This window comes from Uloborus diversus, chromosome 1 (assembly GCF_026930045.1).
Source record: "Uloborus diversus isolate 005 chromosome 1, Udiv.v.3.1, whole genome shotgun sequence".
Taxonomy (NCBI): Eukaryota; Metazoa; Arthropoda; class Arachnida; order Araneae; family Uloboridae; genus Uloborus; species Uloborus diversus.
In genome coordinates, this window is record NC_072731.1 from 137,296,933 (window position 1) to 137,312,781 (window position 15,849).

Consider the following 15,849-nt stretch of genomic DNA (forward strand, 5'->3'; position numbering starts at 1 on the left):
TTGTAATGTCATATTGAATTTTCTAGCATTAATTGTTATTCTTATCGAGCCACAGTTATTATTTTGTTTTATCAAGAATTGATAAATATCGAATTCAACATCGTGGAAATAGCTGCTTAGAACTTCGAACTACGTAGTTTGCATCAATCCTTGACGTTTAGTAATGCTTCTTGAATTCCATTTCTTTCTACGTGGGCCAGAATATCCACAAGACTTTGAAAATTAATTTAAAAAGAATAAAGCGAAAAAATCATACATACGAACAAAAATCACAATCTTTTAGCATTTTCTTCGTTACCACATGCGTTTGTTTTAGTTTTTTCGTCCGCCATTAGACAGTGACTGAAGTGCCCCCTATAGTTCGTTGGAGTTGCGAATTGGTATTTGCGCTGTGTGCGAATGTTAAATGATTATCTTTTTAATTTGAAAGTCGCTTGGCGACTTTGGCGATAAACAATGGAGTTGCGGATTATTTGTTTATTTCGTAAAATATTTTAGATTGCAAAGGATTGCATATCTTATATTTTTAAACGAGCCATTCTTGTGGGTATGTATATATTTCTTATCTCGGAAACGGCTCTAACGATTTCGGTGAAATTTTGGATTTAATTGTACTTTAGCATTCTAGGTTCATCTACATCAGTTTTTTTTCTGTAAAAACGCGATTTTTTACAAAAAACAGTTTTTTAATACGAAGTCTAATTAAGTTAAGCCTTGAAGTAAACTGTGAATTGACGCATCAGGCAGACAATTTGCAACCATAACAATGAAAATATGTCTCTTCTCGCTTTAAAATTTTAAACTTGCTTAGGTTTGCCAGGCTTGGCTGATATTAGCCACTTTGGCTAATTTAATCACACTTGACTAAAAACAAATTCAAAAGCGTTATGTAAGTCGATGTAAGGCCGTTTTTTTAAGCAAAACTATTGCTTGACCGTCTTATTTTATTTACTTATATCCTTTTTTACACATCAAATAGTTTTATATATTTTTTTTTTTTTTTTTTTTTTTTTTGAATCACGCATCTAAATTTTATTTCAAAAAAACATATGTCTAGAGACTTGATGTTTTGTTAAGACAGTTGTTATCATTTGTTGGAATGGTTTGTGGATCATCAGTTTTTATGGATATCGTGCTCTATGTAGCATTTTCTGGCGTAAAGTGACCAACTACACTAAAAGTACTTATTCAAAAAGAAAATCTCGATTGGGATAAAATCGTAAAACGCATCATAGTATGAAAGGAAGTATTCGGTTAAAAACCGATTTCACCATAGCAAAACTGGCTCCAAGGTCAAAATATTTTAATTACCGACAAGAAAATTGTATAGCGGAAACAAATGTAACAGATAGTTTAAAACAAAATGTTGATTTAATTACATTCGAAATCTTCTTTGTTTGATACTTAAATGTTATAAGAAGGTCGAGTGCTTAATATTTTGTTAACGTGAAGCTTTTCAAGTATATTTGGAAAAGTATTGAACCTTAAAAAAACACGAGTTGACAAAAAAATAATTTTTTTAAAGGCGAGCGAGGCTCGGTCGTCCAGGTACTAGGTTTTTAAAGGGTGACCCATTTGACATCAGAAAGGGGCGGGGTATTTTTTTTTAATTCTAGAGGGGTTTTTTCCTTTTCTCAAACAATAGCTTTTCAATAGTTAAATTTTTCATGCGGGGTGCAGGGTTTCCTTTTTGTCCTAGATGTATTGTGCTTTTTAATCGCAATTGCTTATCGGCCAGAGTTCGTTTCGCTCGCTAATTGGGTGGGTTACTGTAGCGCAGTCGTTTACGCCGGACGTTTCACAGTATCTGTTTTATGTTACATATATTTGAGTACTTAATTTAATTAAAATAGTGAGGTGATTCTTTTCTCTCTTTTTTTTAACGCTACTTTTTGCAAACTGCGGGGAACAAGGAGAGAGGCGTGGATTTTTTTTATTCAACAGACTTCCTTTAAATTCTTAGAACGGGCATCGTCGTGCGGGTACATTTAATTGTTAATATAAACTCGTTTTTCATAAATTTTCAGTGGATCTCACATATATCTATTATTTCCATAAAACTGGCAATAATATGACCAAGAGCAACAAAATCTAGTAATTTTGCAGTTTTTTTCTAAAAAGTAGCCCTTCAACTAAAAAACGTAATAATATGAATCTTAAACTATGTTCAGAAGTTAGCTATACTACTAATATAACTTTCGAAAGTCACCTTAAATCTAAAAAAAGAACAGAAAATACATCAAAACAGTAGTTCCTTTGCGGATTTAAAATTATCTGTAAAAGAAATTTGAACAGACTTTAAGTCTTTTGGATTCTGTGCAAACAAAACGTGCTCGATTCATATAACATAACCAAATTGATCCAGCACGTACCGTTTTCGTTGTAAACCCATATTTCATAGAATAAGTGCACACTTTAGTGGTATCAATTTGAAAGATTTTCCTAAAAATTTTTGCGTTTTCCAAACTTGTCTCTACACATACAAATGCAAGATTAGTTAATTACGAAATGCAGCATGTGGCACCAGTTTCAATAATATCCTTTTAAAAATACGTGTTTTCTAATCTTATCTCTACACATGTGAATGCAACATTAATTAATGACGAAATGCAGCTAGGGCATCAGTATTAATGATTGTCCTAAAAAATTATAAAACTGCATTAGACTCAAAAATTCTTGAAATTCGTTCTCCTACATCACAAAAAATCGTTTGAGAGATTATTATATTAATTTTTCTAAAGTGTTCTTTGTGATTTCTGCAGATTTTTAACTAATAAGAAATTTTTTCGTGTTAACTGCCTTTAATTTTTTCTTGTAAATTATATGCTAATATTATACTCATTTAATACATAATTTCCAAATGCAGAAAATCTTTAGCACATAAGGCAAAATTCAATCTACAAAATTTGGACGTATGCAACAGATTTTGACAATTTTCAATGGGAAAAAGCATGCGTTTCCTGTTACGCTTTCAAAGTGCAATTAAATACAAATATTCTCAAGTAGGGAAGTAAAATTGAAAAGATGTGAAAATCAGCAAACTCTACAAGTTTCGTGTTTTACTGAAATAATGAAATTCTAATTTCGTTACCCATCACCTAAACATCTCTCCAAAAGAACCACGTGTTTAAATATATCTTTAATCGTTCGAAACATCAGTAAAAGTCTTTCCCAGCCTTGACATATGGCCGCTTGGATCGGAAGTAAAGAGTTAAAATAAATGGACCTAGAACATCGTAATTCATGAACGTAATGACTCCTTCATAATCTGAACATGTTTCAATTCATCACCCGATGTTATTGCAGAAGGAAACCTGTTGTTATGGAAATTAAAACCAGGGAAAGAAACCCTGTATTATCTCTCAGTCACTACTCCACTAACTTTTGAGGCCGTATGAATAGAGAATGATTTATTTAGCTTCTTTCTTTTAAAATTTTAGTTTCTTAACTAAACAGTTAAACCGTACAACATCTATTATAGGTTGATCCATGAGCGCCATGACATAGAGGAATATTCTTTACTTCAAGAGTCTTACAGATGGCAAAGTTTCGGCAGTAACATGATTACGCAGCTTAAATAGCAGTGTAAAAATGAGCTTAAATAGCAGTGTAAAAATGGATCTACTAAAATCTTTTGTAACTCGTCCACAATCAGCAATCTGTTACAGTTAAGTCCTGATTAATCTAAGTAAGTGGATAGGCCAAAATCAACTATAAAGTGTAACTACTTCACCTGATATTAAAATAAACATTTTTAAGAACCCCGAATCTGACTACTGACCTCATAATCTGACGAACTTTACAGATCAGAGCAGATATAAAATTTAAATACATTTAAAAGTTTTCTAGGTGACATGAGAAACACGAAAATAGAAAGATAATCGAAGATATCTGAATCAAGAGGGAAAGCTGAAAATACATTTAAAAACAATTCGCATGCTAAAATGAAATAGAAACATTTTATTTGTTAACAAATGGGAACTCGCTATAAATAAAAATATTAAAATATCGAGGTTTTGTTCCCATCGGCCAACAAAGCAACTTTAACAATCGCTTGAGCAACAGCTTAGATTATGCTTAAAATCTGCTGAAAAGCCAATTAAGTTCCAAAAAAATTCCCCATCAGATGCAGAAAATTGCGTACTTCCAAATGATACTAATATTTCAAAGATGCAAGTATGTTTTTCCTTTCAAAATTGCAAAAAAAAAAAAAAAATGCTAGTTTTAGTGGTTTATAATGAATATCTTTGGTGGTTATTACAATGATGCTACCTACAGTGCAGGCGAATTTATTAGACTAAAGAGTTTCGTTTTTCGTTTTTTGTACACTATTTGTACTAAAATACTATTTATTTTACTGTTAAAGTACAGTACATACTGTACACTGATTATTACGTTATTTTAGCATAATTTAATGCTTGCAGGTGGCAGCACTGTTTGATTTGTTTATGTTCTTTGTTTATCGACCTAACCTCAATCAGCTTAAACAGTTCACTAGTTCTTTTTATTAGTGTATTCTGTTATATTTGAAGTTAGTTTTAGGTACTTAGTGAGTATGTGTATGTGAGTATATATAATAGTGAGTATAAACAATTTTTTACCTCCTTTTTTAAAAAGTTAAGAAATGGTGTAAACCTTGTGAAAAGTAAAGACTTAAAATGCTCATCAAAAACAAGGGAATGCACACTAAATATTAGATAATTATTTCACTGTTCGTTAGTGTGTCTATAGTTATGTAACCAATAAAGAATTTGCTTTTAAAACAGTCTTAGTCTAATATTTTGGCCAGCACTGTATATAAGAACACTCTCGATAATGTCTCATTTCCAGAAAAAAAAAAAAAAAAAAGAATTATCAAACACGATTTCTCCATGTAGGCGCTGTGGTGCTACAGGCACAAATACAACGTCAAAATTACAAACCCCCTTCGCTGTTTTTTTGGGGTTAAAAACAAATTTATGGCAACAAAAGTGCAAGGTGAAAACGCTTTTAAAAACACTGTTAAACATAGTATATATGAGTCAAGGAAATATTCGAGAATGTGCATTATTTGAAAATTTTCAAAAGTCCAAAATCCACTAATCGGTGATTGCTTATATTCATCCTTGCAGCCAGTTTGTTATTTTTATTAACAATTAATTTCATAATTGCAAGGGGAGACCGAATATAGTTGACACACTTAGAATTTGATTTTTCTAATTTTTGTTACTATTGTTACGTAGCAAAATAAAATTTCATGTAAATCTATTACTATTTGCCTACATAGTAATGATTTCAAACCCTTTGCTGGCATAAAAAATCTGGAACATTTTCTACGAAATTTATCCAGTTGACCAAACGCAGGGCTAGTTGATACACAAATAAATTAACCGCTGCGTTGACGTAATAAAGATCTCATAATGTGCTTGAAGTTTTAATCCGAGATAGGTGATACACGTAAATCCAATTTACAGCTAATACATGCATTAAATGTAGATATCTCCTCCGAAATATGGTTTTTCAATTATTTCAAGAGAGATTTCTTTCCTTTGAGATGTTTCGGCGATTTCTAAGCTTTTCTAGAAAAATACTTAAAAATTTGGGAGTTAATTTCTCACACGTACCAACTTGACCGAAACGTTATAACTGTTCGTATTTGTTTGCATCTGTCAACAGCATCAGTTAAATAAGTCAATAGTTGAAGATACGGAGAGTTCAACATGGTTTTAAAAATGCTTTTGCGATTTACAAATCAGCTTACTATACCTCCGTTATCTAGCCAGGGAACCACACGAATAGCGAAAAAAATGAAAACAGTTTAAACAAGTAAGCAATTGAAAAAACATTGTAAAATATTCTTTTTTGACGCATTAATAATTGGAAAGGGAAAGGTAATCAACTAAAAAAGGGTAGACAAAAGAGTAAAAGTTCACCAGATCAGCTCTCTAAGGTTTATAATTGTATAAAATATTTGTTTAAAAGCATTTTTTCTCAGGCATCAGATTCTTTAAAAACTGCTTTTATGGTCAAGTATATATACATATTGATAATACACAATTAGTAAAAAAGGAAAAATAAAAAAAGTTTCATTCACTTTTCCCAGTTTAAAACATATGAAATGTAAAGTTCTACCAAGTGCAATAAAAAGCAAATATTTATCTTTGTGCCTACTTCACTCTTGGATAAATTCTATAAAAAGAAAACACAAATTTGCAATAAAAATGGCTTAAACGCGAGTTGAAATTCCTTTCTTAAGTGGGGGAAAATTAAATAATGCTAGAAAAATATTTAAACCAATGTACAGAAATATATTTCAAAAATGCCCAAAAATTGGTAAATTTAAACTTCGGAAACATTAAAATCTTCTTTTTCATTAAAATATCTTCTGTTTATACAAAGATTTTGCCTTTTTTCTCATCTCGTTATAGTTTCTTCCACAAAATAACTGTATTTTGAAATGACACACTGATATGCGAAAATAGTACAATTTCATTGTAAATATGAGCTTGAATTATGTTATTTTTATTCAAGCACAAAATTCTATAACTTAAGTATATGAATTGTTTCATACACTAAAAGCAGGTTCAAAATTGCGTTGGAATGTGTATGAAATTGATCACGTAGATATGCAGTGCAAACAAAAACTATTAAAAAGACAAACTAAGCCAGTAAAACGAATCTTTAAAGGGGTGTTTTACTGCCCCCCCCCCCCTTTGTTTCAGAAGTCTTTCAATATTTACACACAAATATTTCTATTTACAAAGTTAGCTTTGATATTTTGTGATAGAAATGCTTTTAGTATCATTTGTTTTTAGACTTTAGAGCTTTCAAATTCAAAATTGGTATGACGGTATGTATATTAACGGTATTGGTATGAAAACATGAATAAAAAGTTTACGCAAAACTAAACGAAATTAAATTCTAGTACGCAAACATCTAACACCACACCTGTTAATCCAGAAAAACTAACTTTCTCTATCTTTTGTTTTAAATGTAACTTTTTAAGTCCTAAAACACTTTTATGCAAAAAGAGAACTATTTCTCAATATAAAAAGACTATTTATCAGGAACATTTCAAATTTTAATATTTTTTTTTTCAAAATGTAAGCACATAAAGTATAAGAAACAAATTTTGAATCGAAAATTGTAGCAAAAATATCCATTAACATTGTATTTCAAATCTTAATAGGAAACAAATAAACAACTTTTATTCAGTACTCTGTTGACGCAGTTAGGTTTAGGCTGTCTCGTAAAAAGTGCATATTTTAATCATTTCCAACGAAATAAACAAGTATTATTTAAAAGTTAGAATGAAAAAGAAATAGCATAATAAAGCATTTATATTGAAAATAAAAAATCGTTTACACCCATTTCTCTTAGCTTTAAATTTACAGAATCCATAAATGTTGGCAATGTTATCTGTACGAAACAAAGTATTTCCTTTTTATCAGTAACTTTTTTTTCCATTCCGTGAAGCAAAAAAATCAAAAATTCATTCCGAATCTCTAATTTTCTCGATTTTTCCTGGTCAAAAATAATTTTTATTGTTAATGGTTTTTAAACAAAACGGTTTTAATCTTTCCGGATACAAAACAGAAAAAAAAAGTTACTGATCTTACCGCAACAACAATAAAGAGAATTTTTTTTTTTTTTTTTTGTGACAGATTTAAAATTTTTTTGTTTATATTCGACGTCTTAACTTCCTTCTCATAAAGTATGTTTGAAGAAACTCCTGTTTTTAGATAAGGATTAATATTGGAATCAAAATTCCCCACAGTGTCTGATATTGTGTTTATTTACTTATTTGAACTCTTTAGAATTCAGTTTAAAAACTTCAGATCAGAAACGAAGTATGGGAATAAAGTGCATTGTTTTTGAACAAATAATATTTATTCGGAGCAAACTAATCGCTCAAAAGTTTTTCTTTCTCTTTTTGAGGGTGAGCGGTGACATACAGGTCGACAGACATAATGTCCAATCTCAGAACTCATTTTTATAATTTTTTTAATTTAAAGTTTTCTTTTACAGAGAAATTGTTTTAAGTTTTCTTACATGCTTTCTTTTTCACTTTTACGGGAAAATTATAATAATAAAAAAATAACGTATTTTTACAACGATATAAATTTACAGTATTTTATAGTGCTTATAATACTTCAGGTTTTCATAGTTTAAAAAAAAATACCGTTCATAAAAGTAAAATAGATTGAAACATATACATATTGTTTCAAAGTATCTACATTTCTGATTTCATTACAAGGTTCTGCTTGAAATGGCTAATATTTTGATCAACACATTAGATGTATTTTAAATCAAAACTTTCAAAAAATGCCTTAGAATTTTATTAAATTAATGAAGCAGTTAGAGAGCAATATTTTTCAGTAAAGATTTCCTCTAAAAGCATTTCTTTCTAAGAATCAATCAATTTTTTAAAGTTATCAATAGAATTGCTGTCTATACTTCTAAAAGGAAGTTTCATAAACTACTTTCGTTTTGAACAAACTATTTATTAAATCCCAAATGCAACAAATAAGCAAATTTATGTCTGTCAGGAAATGGGATTCTTAAAAGAAGCAGTATTTCAGTAAGTTATTTAAAAGTAGGATTATTCCATTCTTGAGCATTTATTCTTTGCATTTCCTTCTATTCTTCTTTTCGATGCAATTATTACAATAATTCATGCACATTGAAACTAAACCATGTTTGCGTATGAGAAATGAAAATAATTACATAAACGTAGTGAAAGTATAATATTTCGTTAAAAATAGTAAGTTTTCCAGTAACAAAATTTTTAATTAAAAAAAATGCTTATTTTAATCTATAAAAATACACTGTTTCTTATTTTAATTTACGAAAGCAAAACGCAATTTAAGAAAAAATATCTGCTCAAAAATTTGCAACCAAATAAGTTTGTTTGCTTTTGATTCAATTAGTTTTAAATATTTATTTATTCAAAGAGTAGTTCTAGTGCGTTAAAAAAAGAGTTTCTCTTGTGTTTAAAGAATTTTGTTGTAACTATGTTATTCCAATTAAAACTATGTAAAAGAAAAATGCTTTCGTTTCAAGAAAGAGCAGAAAATTAAAATATTACAAACAAGCAAACCGCAATTCTTTAAAATTTCTAAGTAGTATATTTTTTATAGAAATAATTTTATAGCTTTATTATTGTTCATGAAATTAAAACACGTGACAAAAGCTGCTGTTTTCGATCCTTTATTTCAGCTAACATAAAATTTGAAGTCATATTTTAAGCAATTGCGCGAAATAAGCATTTATCAATTATTTATACAAAAAAATATTATAGACTTCAGGGAGCATTTCATTATTTTATTAACTTAAAATAAATAGGAAATCAAATTCTATACAATTGTATCATATAGCATCGTACCGAAAAATGTATTGTTCAAAGAAAATGTGTGGTAAATTAAGCCACGAGTGGTTAATATATGTTCAAATTATGAAACCGTTGACACTAAGAACACTTACCGCCATGGGAAGGAAAAGCGCAGTATTTGCAGAAATGCGTTTTTGAGATTGTTGAAGAAACGCGTTTTGGATTAAATACTAACAATAGTAAAATGTTGGAATGTGACGGTTTTTTTTTCGGGGTATTTTTTTCTTCAGCAAAAACGAAATAAACAAGATTGTACAGCAAAGGTAAAGTACAATAGATAACAAAAATGCGAAAGGGGGGGGAGAGGAAAGAAAAATGCAAAATTTTGAGTTAGTGCGCTTTAGTTTTCAATGGCAAACTAGCTCTTGTCTCATCCCACGAAACGAAAAAACCAGTCATGATGTTAATACATTTGCACCATCTCTGAGACTTCCTCAGATTTGGTATGACATGAAAACTTATTTATAAGATTGAAATATTGTAAAAAAAAAAAAAAAATCATGATCGAATCATTTTAAATTGAATGTTCTCAAAATAAAGACGTACATTTTATATTACAACACGAAATTACTCTGTGCTAAATACTTTTACATTTCAATTATCATTTTTTAATTTAAGATTACTTGTTAGTTTATTTCAGTACATGCTGAAACAAACAAAAAAAAGAAAAAAGTCTTCTAAAATACAGTAAAAATTATTTTTTAAAGAAAGAGTTCTAATTTGAAACACAGAGTTAAAATTTTCTGTGAGATATGGTGTTTAAAAAGTTTTTAAAGAACAAATTTACTTTAAAAATGGAAAGGTAATACGTATTGTCTTGGAAATGGTAAAAAATGTATCCTGTCTTTTCCTTCAAAGGTTTCCAGTACATAGACACATAATTTGCATGTCATTCAGGAATAATGTAATCAACAAAAAGTCACGCATTATTGTTTTGTTAAACTTATGAAATAAATATTACCTTGAAAGTTTTGAATGGCAGCGTGTACTTTTTATCTCACCCTTGAACTGTAAGGAAATTTCAATACGTCAGGTTAACGTTCCAGGGTTTCAAAGGTGCGACCCAGTTTCCAGTAAAAATTAAAACATCTGTGAAAAGTGTCCTGAATTGCTACAAGTCGCATGAATGCAGGCTTCTCAATGTTGTGAAAAAAAATTTAGCTACCAGTATGATGATATGTTTATGTTTTTTATTAGATTTTTCGCCTAAAGTTATGTTACGGAACTTTCAGATTGGTTGAGCCCCAAACAAGAATGAAATGCAGTCTCTTGATGCTTTAGCTTTTCAGGAATTGCAGGTAAATAAGCTGTTCGATATTTGCTTGAAATTATGCCTTAGCTTCAGTCACGTTTGCTAAAATGCTCTAAAAGTCTTTCTGGTAAATCAAGAAGAAGGCTAACTATTACTATAAATATGTCTACATTTCTTTAGAATTCCTGATTTATTCCAGAAATGTGTATTTTTTATTGGGAAATGTTATGAACTCTTCAGGAAGAACCCAAGTCAATTTAATTAACGTTACTGACTTTTAGCGGGGAAACTGTTCTGTTTTTTGCCAGACATATTACTGTCAGAAATTAAGCACAGTAGCTCCAGAACATCTTATACACATTAGCCCAAGAACATCCCTGATTTTATCATTGTGCCATCAGTATCGAAATATCATATTCTTACATTTTGTTTAATATTGTTAGTTTCAAATATTACATCATAGCTGAAATGAGGTACCTCCATTTTCTGAGGTCAAACCAGTCTCCTATTTTGATTTTTACATTTAAAATTTTACGGTTTTATTCGTACCTTTACTCAAATCGTTATTTTCGCTCCAAATTCATTACCACTGTGCGGTTCATGATTCGGTGGTTACGAATTCCGCTCGAAAACAAAAGGTATCTGGGTCTGATGTCGCATTGGAGTCGCTACTTTGGGAAACAGTTAGTGTGGAGATAACTGTGACTATCTAATACTCATGGGGTTTATAAATAGAAGTTTTCAAACGTTCTGCTAAACAATACGCAAAAACGATACATCCGTCAAAGTCCCCCAAAAGGGCACATTTTGACTTACGCTCTGAACCAAAAAAAGAAAAAAAAATCGTTGGACACTGTATAAGCCAGGCAGATTCTTTTGAAACACAAAAGTAACAAGAATGCTTTACTTAAAAAACCATTTGAATAACTTACGCAATACGTTTATTATATTGAAAAAAAAGTTTATTAATAAATTGTAAATTATTAGTGAACAAAAATTCGATATTTAATAATAATTTGTTATTATTATTATTATTATTATATTGTCGTGAAATATTTTTTAAGCAAAGCCTTAACTGCAATCGGCAGAAATTCAGCTAAAATCTTTCAGTGTGTCCCATGCTGCACCGAACTTCACTAATGAAAGCAGCATTGCGTTTCCAAATGAAAGATCAAAATATGGTGCTTGATTTGTTAAATTTTAAGAATCTATTGTATTCGAAGTAATAAATGTATTTAAAGAATATTCTTTGATTCAATGCAAGCCTCAATTGGAGTCACATTATTTCTTCTGGTTGATTATGTATTGTCTAAATATATCAATGAAGTGAAGATTTTTTTTTTTTTTGGAAAACACATTTAGAGGATTAACAGCTATTATAAATTTAACTAAAATTATAAATAGTTCTTTAATTTCTTGAAAGTAAGAAATCTGTTCTGAACAACTCCATTTTTCTGTTCAATAAAAATACTTCTTAAGCACTAGAAGACTATACAAATTTAAGGAAAAAGAAATATATCGAATGCAGCCTACGCTCATTTTAGTTTTAAAATAATGACCTTTTCTATTCATTAAAAATTGTCAAGTCTGTGAGAATGAGTTCCAAGAGACTCAAGCATACTTGAAGTTCTACTTTTGCATAAGTAGTCAAGAATAACTGATCATTTTACTGAGAACGATTAAACCAGAAAATAATCGTGTTACGCTCTAGGAAAAAATCAAGATAATAAATGTAAATAAAACAAAATATCGTTTGGATAAATAAATAATATTCCAAAACTCCAATCTAGAGCCGTATGTTATCTTTTATTATATTTTATTTTAATGTATAACATATTTAAGCTCCGCTTAGCAGATTGCTAGAAAAAAAAGCGCATATTGTTATAAAAAGCAGTGTCCTCAGAAAGTTGATAAGTTACATTCATAGTATTTTTTGCCAGCAAATGATAGAAAACAGTGTGGTATTTTTATTAATACTGAACTTAAATTCTTGAGCAAAGATCTAAATTTTCTTTGTTTTACGATGAAATGGATTTTTTGTATGAAATTTATTTTTTACTCATTATTAATCAAAAAATAATTATTTGTATTTATTTTCACAATGCTTTATTTGATTTCTTTCTTGTAAGTTATCATTTATTAGTTTCTTAATTTTTCTCCTGCTATTAAAAAAGTAATTTTGCAATTATATTTTCCTACAAGATTGCTTTTAAACCATATAAATCTAAAAACATAAAACTAATACCCAATGTTTTTCAAATGTAAATGTAGAAATGCAAGTACTACGAAAAGCACGCATATTATCGGTTTTCTAGAGCAAAATATTGATTAAAATATTAAAAGATAATATTCGCTGTATTATTTCATTTTAATGGCAGTAATTCTTCATTTCTACCCTAGATCATATTAAACATGGGATTTTGAATATTGAATCAAATTTACCGAACACTTTCCAGACCCAAAGCATAAATTCTTAAATAATTTGATATCATGATGCTATTTCAGATAAATATTGAAATTCACAAAAAAACTTAAATACAACGTATTTCTTTTGAGTTTAGAAGATCAAAATATTTATTTGAATTATTCTGTGATAAACTCTATTACTATTACTGGTGCATTTCTTAAAAGTAAAACAAAATCTGATTATTATGCCGAAAACTCGCAATGTTAGTGCTGATTGTGTACAAGATAAGCTCACTCCATTTTTCACATATTACTTGAGTTTCCCTAACACCACTCATAACAATTGAGTATATGTAAAGAAAAGGATTTAAATCAGTCTACTGTATTTCAATCAAACTGTAATGAAATTTTCAGTATTGTATGAGTTGACATTCCATCAGCATAATTGCTAATTTTAAGGAAAAATTCATTCTTCCGTTAAGAGATACCCTTTTTTATTTTTAAAAGACAGAAAGTAGTTTTAAAAACAGTCAACTTAATAAGTTAATGCCAAACCTCCAAACGAACTGACTTTAAAAGTTAACCATTAAGTGAAGTTAATTGAATGCTGGAATGGGAGAAAATGACATTCTTAATTATCACCCAAAAAAAAAGGAAAAGGCAGAAAATATTTAGAAGGCGTTTAGGCAAAACGTTCAAAATTTTCTTGGTTTTTGAAAATTACCCTTAAAATAAATGCGCTTGCGTAAATAACGGCAGAAAAAATGTTTCTTTAGACATTCCCATTTTTTAGTTGCCGTTAAAAATTATGTAGGTTGATGACAGCACAATAGTTAAAAAACTAAGTTTTAGAATTAGCACTTCAATATCCAAGTATATATTTTTACGCAGTGCTCAGTGTTGTCTTAATTTCTTTATCTAATAAGTTTATGTGTGCTGTCAATTATGAATTCTCACTCTTGTGTTTTTATTATCTCTGCGAGCTATTTGATTTAAATGAAAAAATGTTAACCCTTAAAAAATGAAATCCCTCCAAGTTACAGATCAAATATCTAGTTAGAAAAAAAATTGAAAGTATAAGTGACTAATTAGTTCAATAAAAAAAGATGCACATGATAAGATGTGTTTCTTTAGCAAAGTGGTTAAATTTGACTAAATAAGCAAATGAACTTTTGATCTTTAAAACGTGCTAAATTTATAAAATTTCAAAGACAAGCGTAAAAGGATTTTTTTTTGAGAAACTTTTTAGATTATATTCAACTATATCGATGAAAATAAACATCATACATAAAATCAAATGTAAAAACAGTATATCTTCCTGAATCGGAATTAAAACGCTTTTTTTTAAAGAAAACCTTATAAAATACGCATTGCTTAGATGTTAATCGTTGTACTGCTTCAGTGCATATTACGGCACCTTAAACACCACTAAAAACAGGGGCATTAAATTACTGAGCAAACACAGATATTTCGATATTACATACAACACAATGGCAATATTTTCTTTTTATCTCATAAGGTTAACGAAATGACAAATTTAAATGACAAAGTTATAGAAGAAAGTTCTCATAAAATCAGCAAATGTATACAGAAAAAACGAACCACTTGCATAACCAAGAAAACAATATGAATGAAACAGGTATTAAAAATATATAGCTCCAGGTAACTCTACGTTACTAAGTTTTCTGAAGATAAAACATATTTTGACTTGCAAATGGGAAGTCCAATGAAAAAAAATCTTCGATTTTGTTCTCGACCACTTATTTTTCCAGAAGAAAGGAAAAAGCGGTGCGCACATAAACATACATTTTTCTGCTGCTTACCGGAACAAGTAACGCGAAAACTAAAACGAATCAACAATGTGTCGAAGCGTGTCCGAAGAGCCACCGAAACCGGAACACGTGGTTATCAGAGTTGCTGAGGAGAAGTGAGAGCACGCACTTACCTTGCAAGCAGCATCCCGCCGCGGCCAGCAGCAACAGATGCATGGGTGCAGCAGAGATCGGCATGCGTCCGTCTCGACTTCTCGTCTGCTCCGCACTGAGAAGCGATGCTCGATCCCCGCTCACTCACCCCCGTTGTTCCTTTTCACTTCTTTCGCGTCGGGGGACAGAATCTATTTGGGATCGGTGGACGAGCGCAGGGAGCGAACGATACTGACTGATATCGGAATCTCGCGAAGCGGGAGAGATTTTTTTTTCTAAGGAATTTCATCGAGGAAAGAACGAAAGCTAAGAGCCTCTGTTTTATCATCTTGTGAACAAGTGATCTGTCTGTATTTTCTTATTGTTTTCAATTAAATCAGGGGTCTCCCAACCTTTTTTAACCAAGGCCCACTGTGATTTTTTGAAAGCCATGTGGGTCAACAATCCAACTAGAGGGTGTCCCAAAATTAACACATGATTTGAATTTGCCACCATTTTTGTCGTAAATGTAGCCACGAAAAAAGAGTAATTTGACAGCTGAGAGTTTAAAGTTAGTAAAAATGGAGTGTTGTACTAACATAAAGCCAGTGAAACAATTCAATTACTGCCTCAGGCATTTCCTAGTCGTGTACTCTCTCGTTTCGATAATCAAAATTAGCAACCTAGCCCATTCCATGATCAGCCCGAAACCCCTTAACGCGCATGCCGCAGATAACGAACGGAGTTGCTTTTTGCTACGTTGTAATAGCGCTTTTCTCCCCCTTTTGCTCTCGGGATTTAAAAGTTGTTTTTGCTGTTCAGCTTGCATTCGAAAATCGCTTCGCTTTATTAGTTTTTTGGCACTAAATTAAATAGTGCAATAAAATACAAGGTTGCTAATATGTGCTGAAATATTT

The 15,849-nt window shown here is 30.3% G+C and overlaps 1 protein-coding gene across 1 annotated transcript in view; it reads right to left on the reverse strand.

The window, feature by feature from the left end:
• LOC129221482 (uncharacterized) overlaps positions 1-15,086 on the reverse strand; it is a 320,673-nt gene extending 305,587 nt beyond the window's left edge. The window contains exon 1 of the mRNA XM_054855965.1: positions 14,974-15,086. Within this exon, the coding sequence (XP_054711940.1) occupies positions 14,974-15,037 (64 nt within the window). The 5' untranslated portion in view covers positions 15,038-15,086. The remainder of the gene's footprint in view (positions 1-14,973) is intronic.
• Between the last annotated feature and the right edge of the window lie 763 nt (positions 15,087-15,849).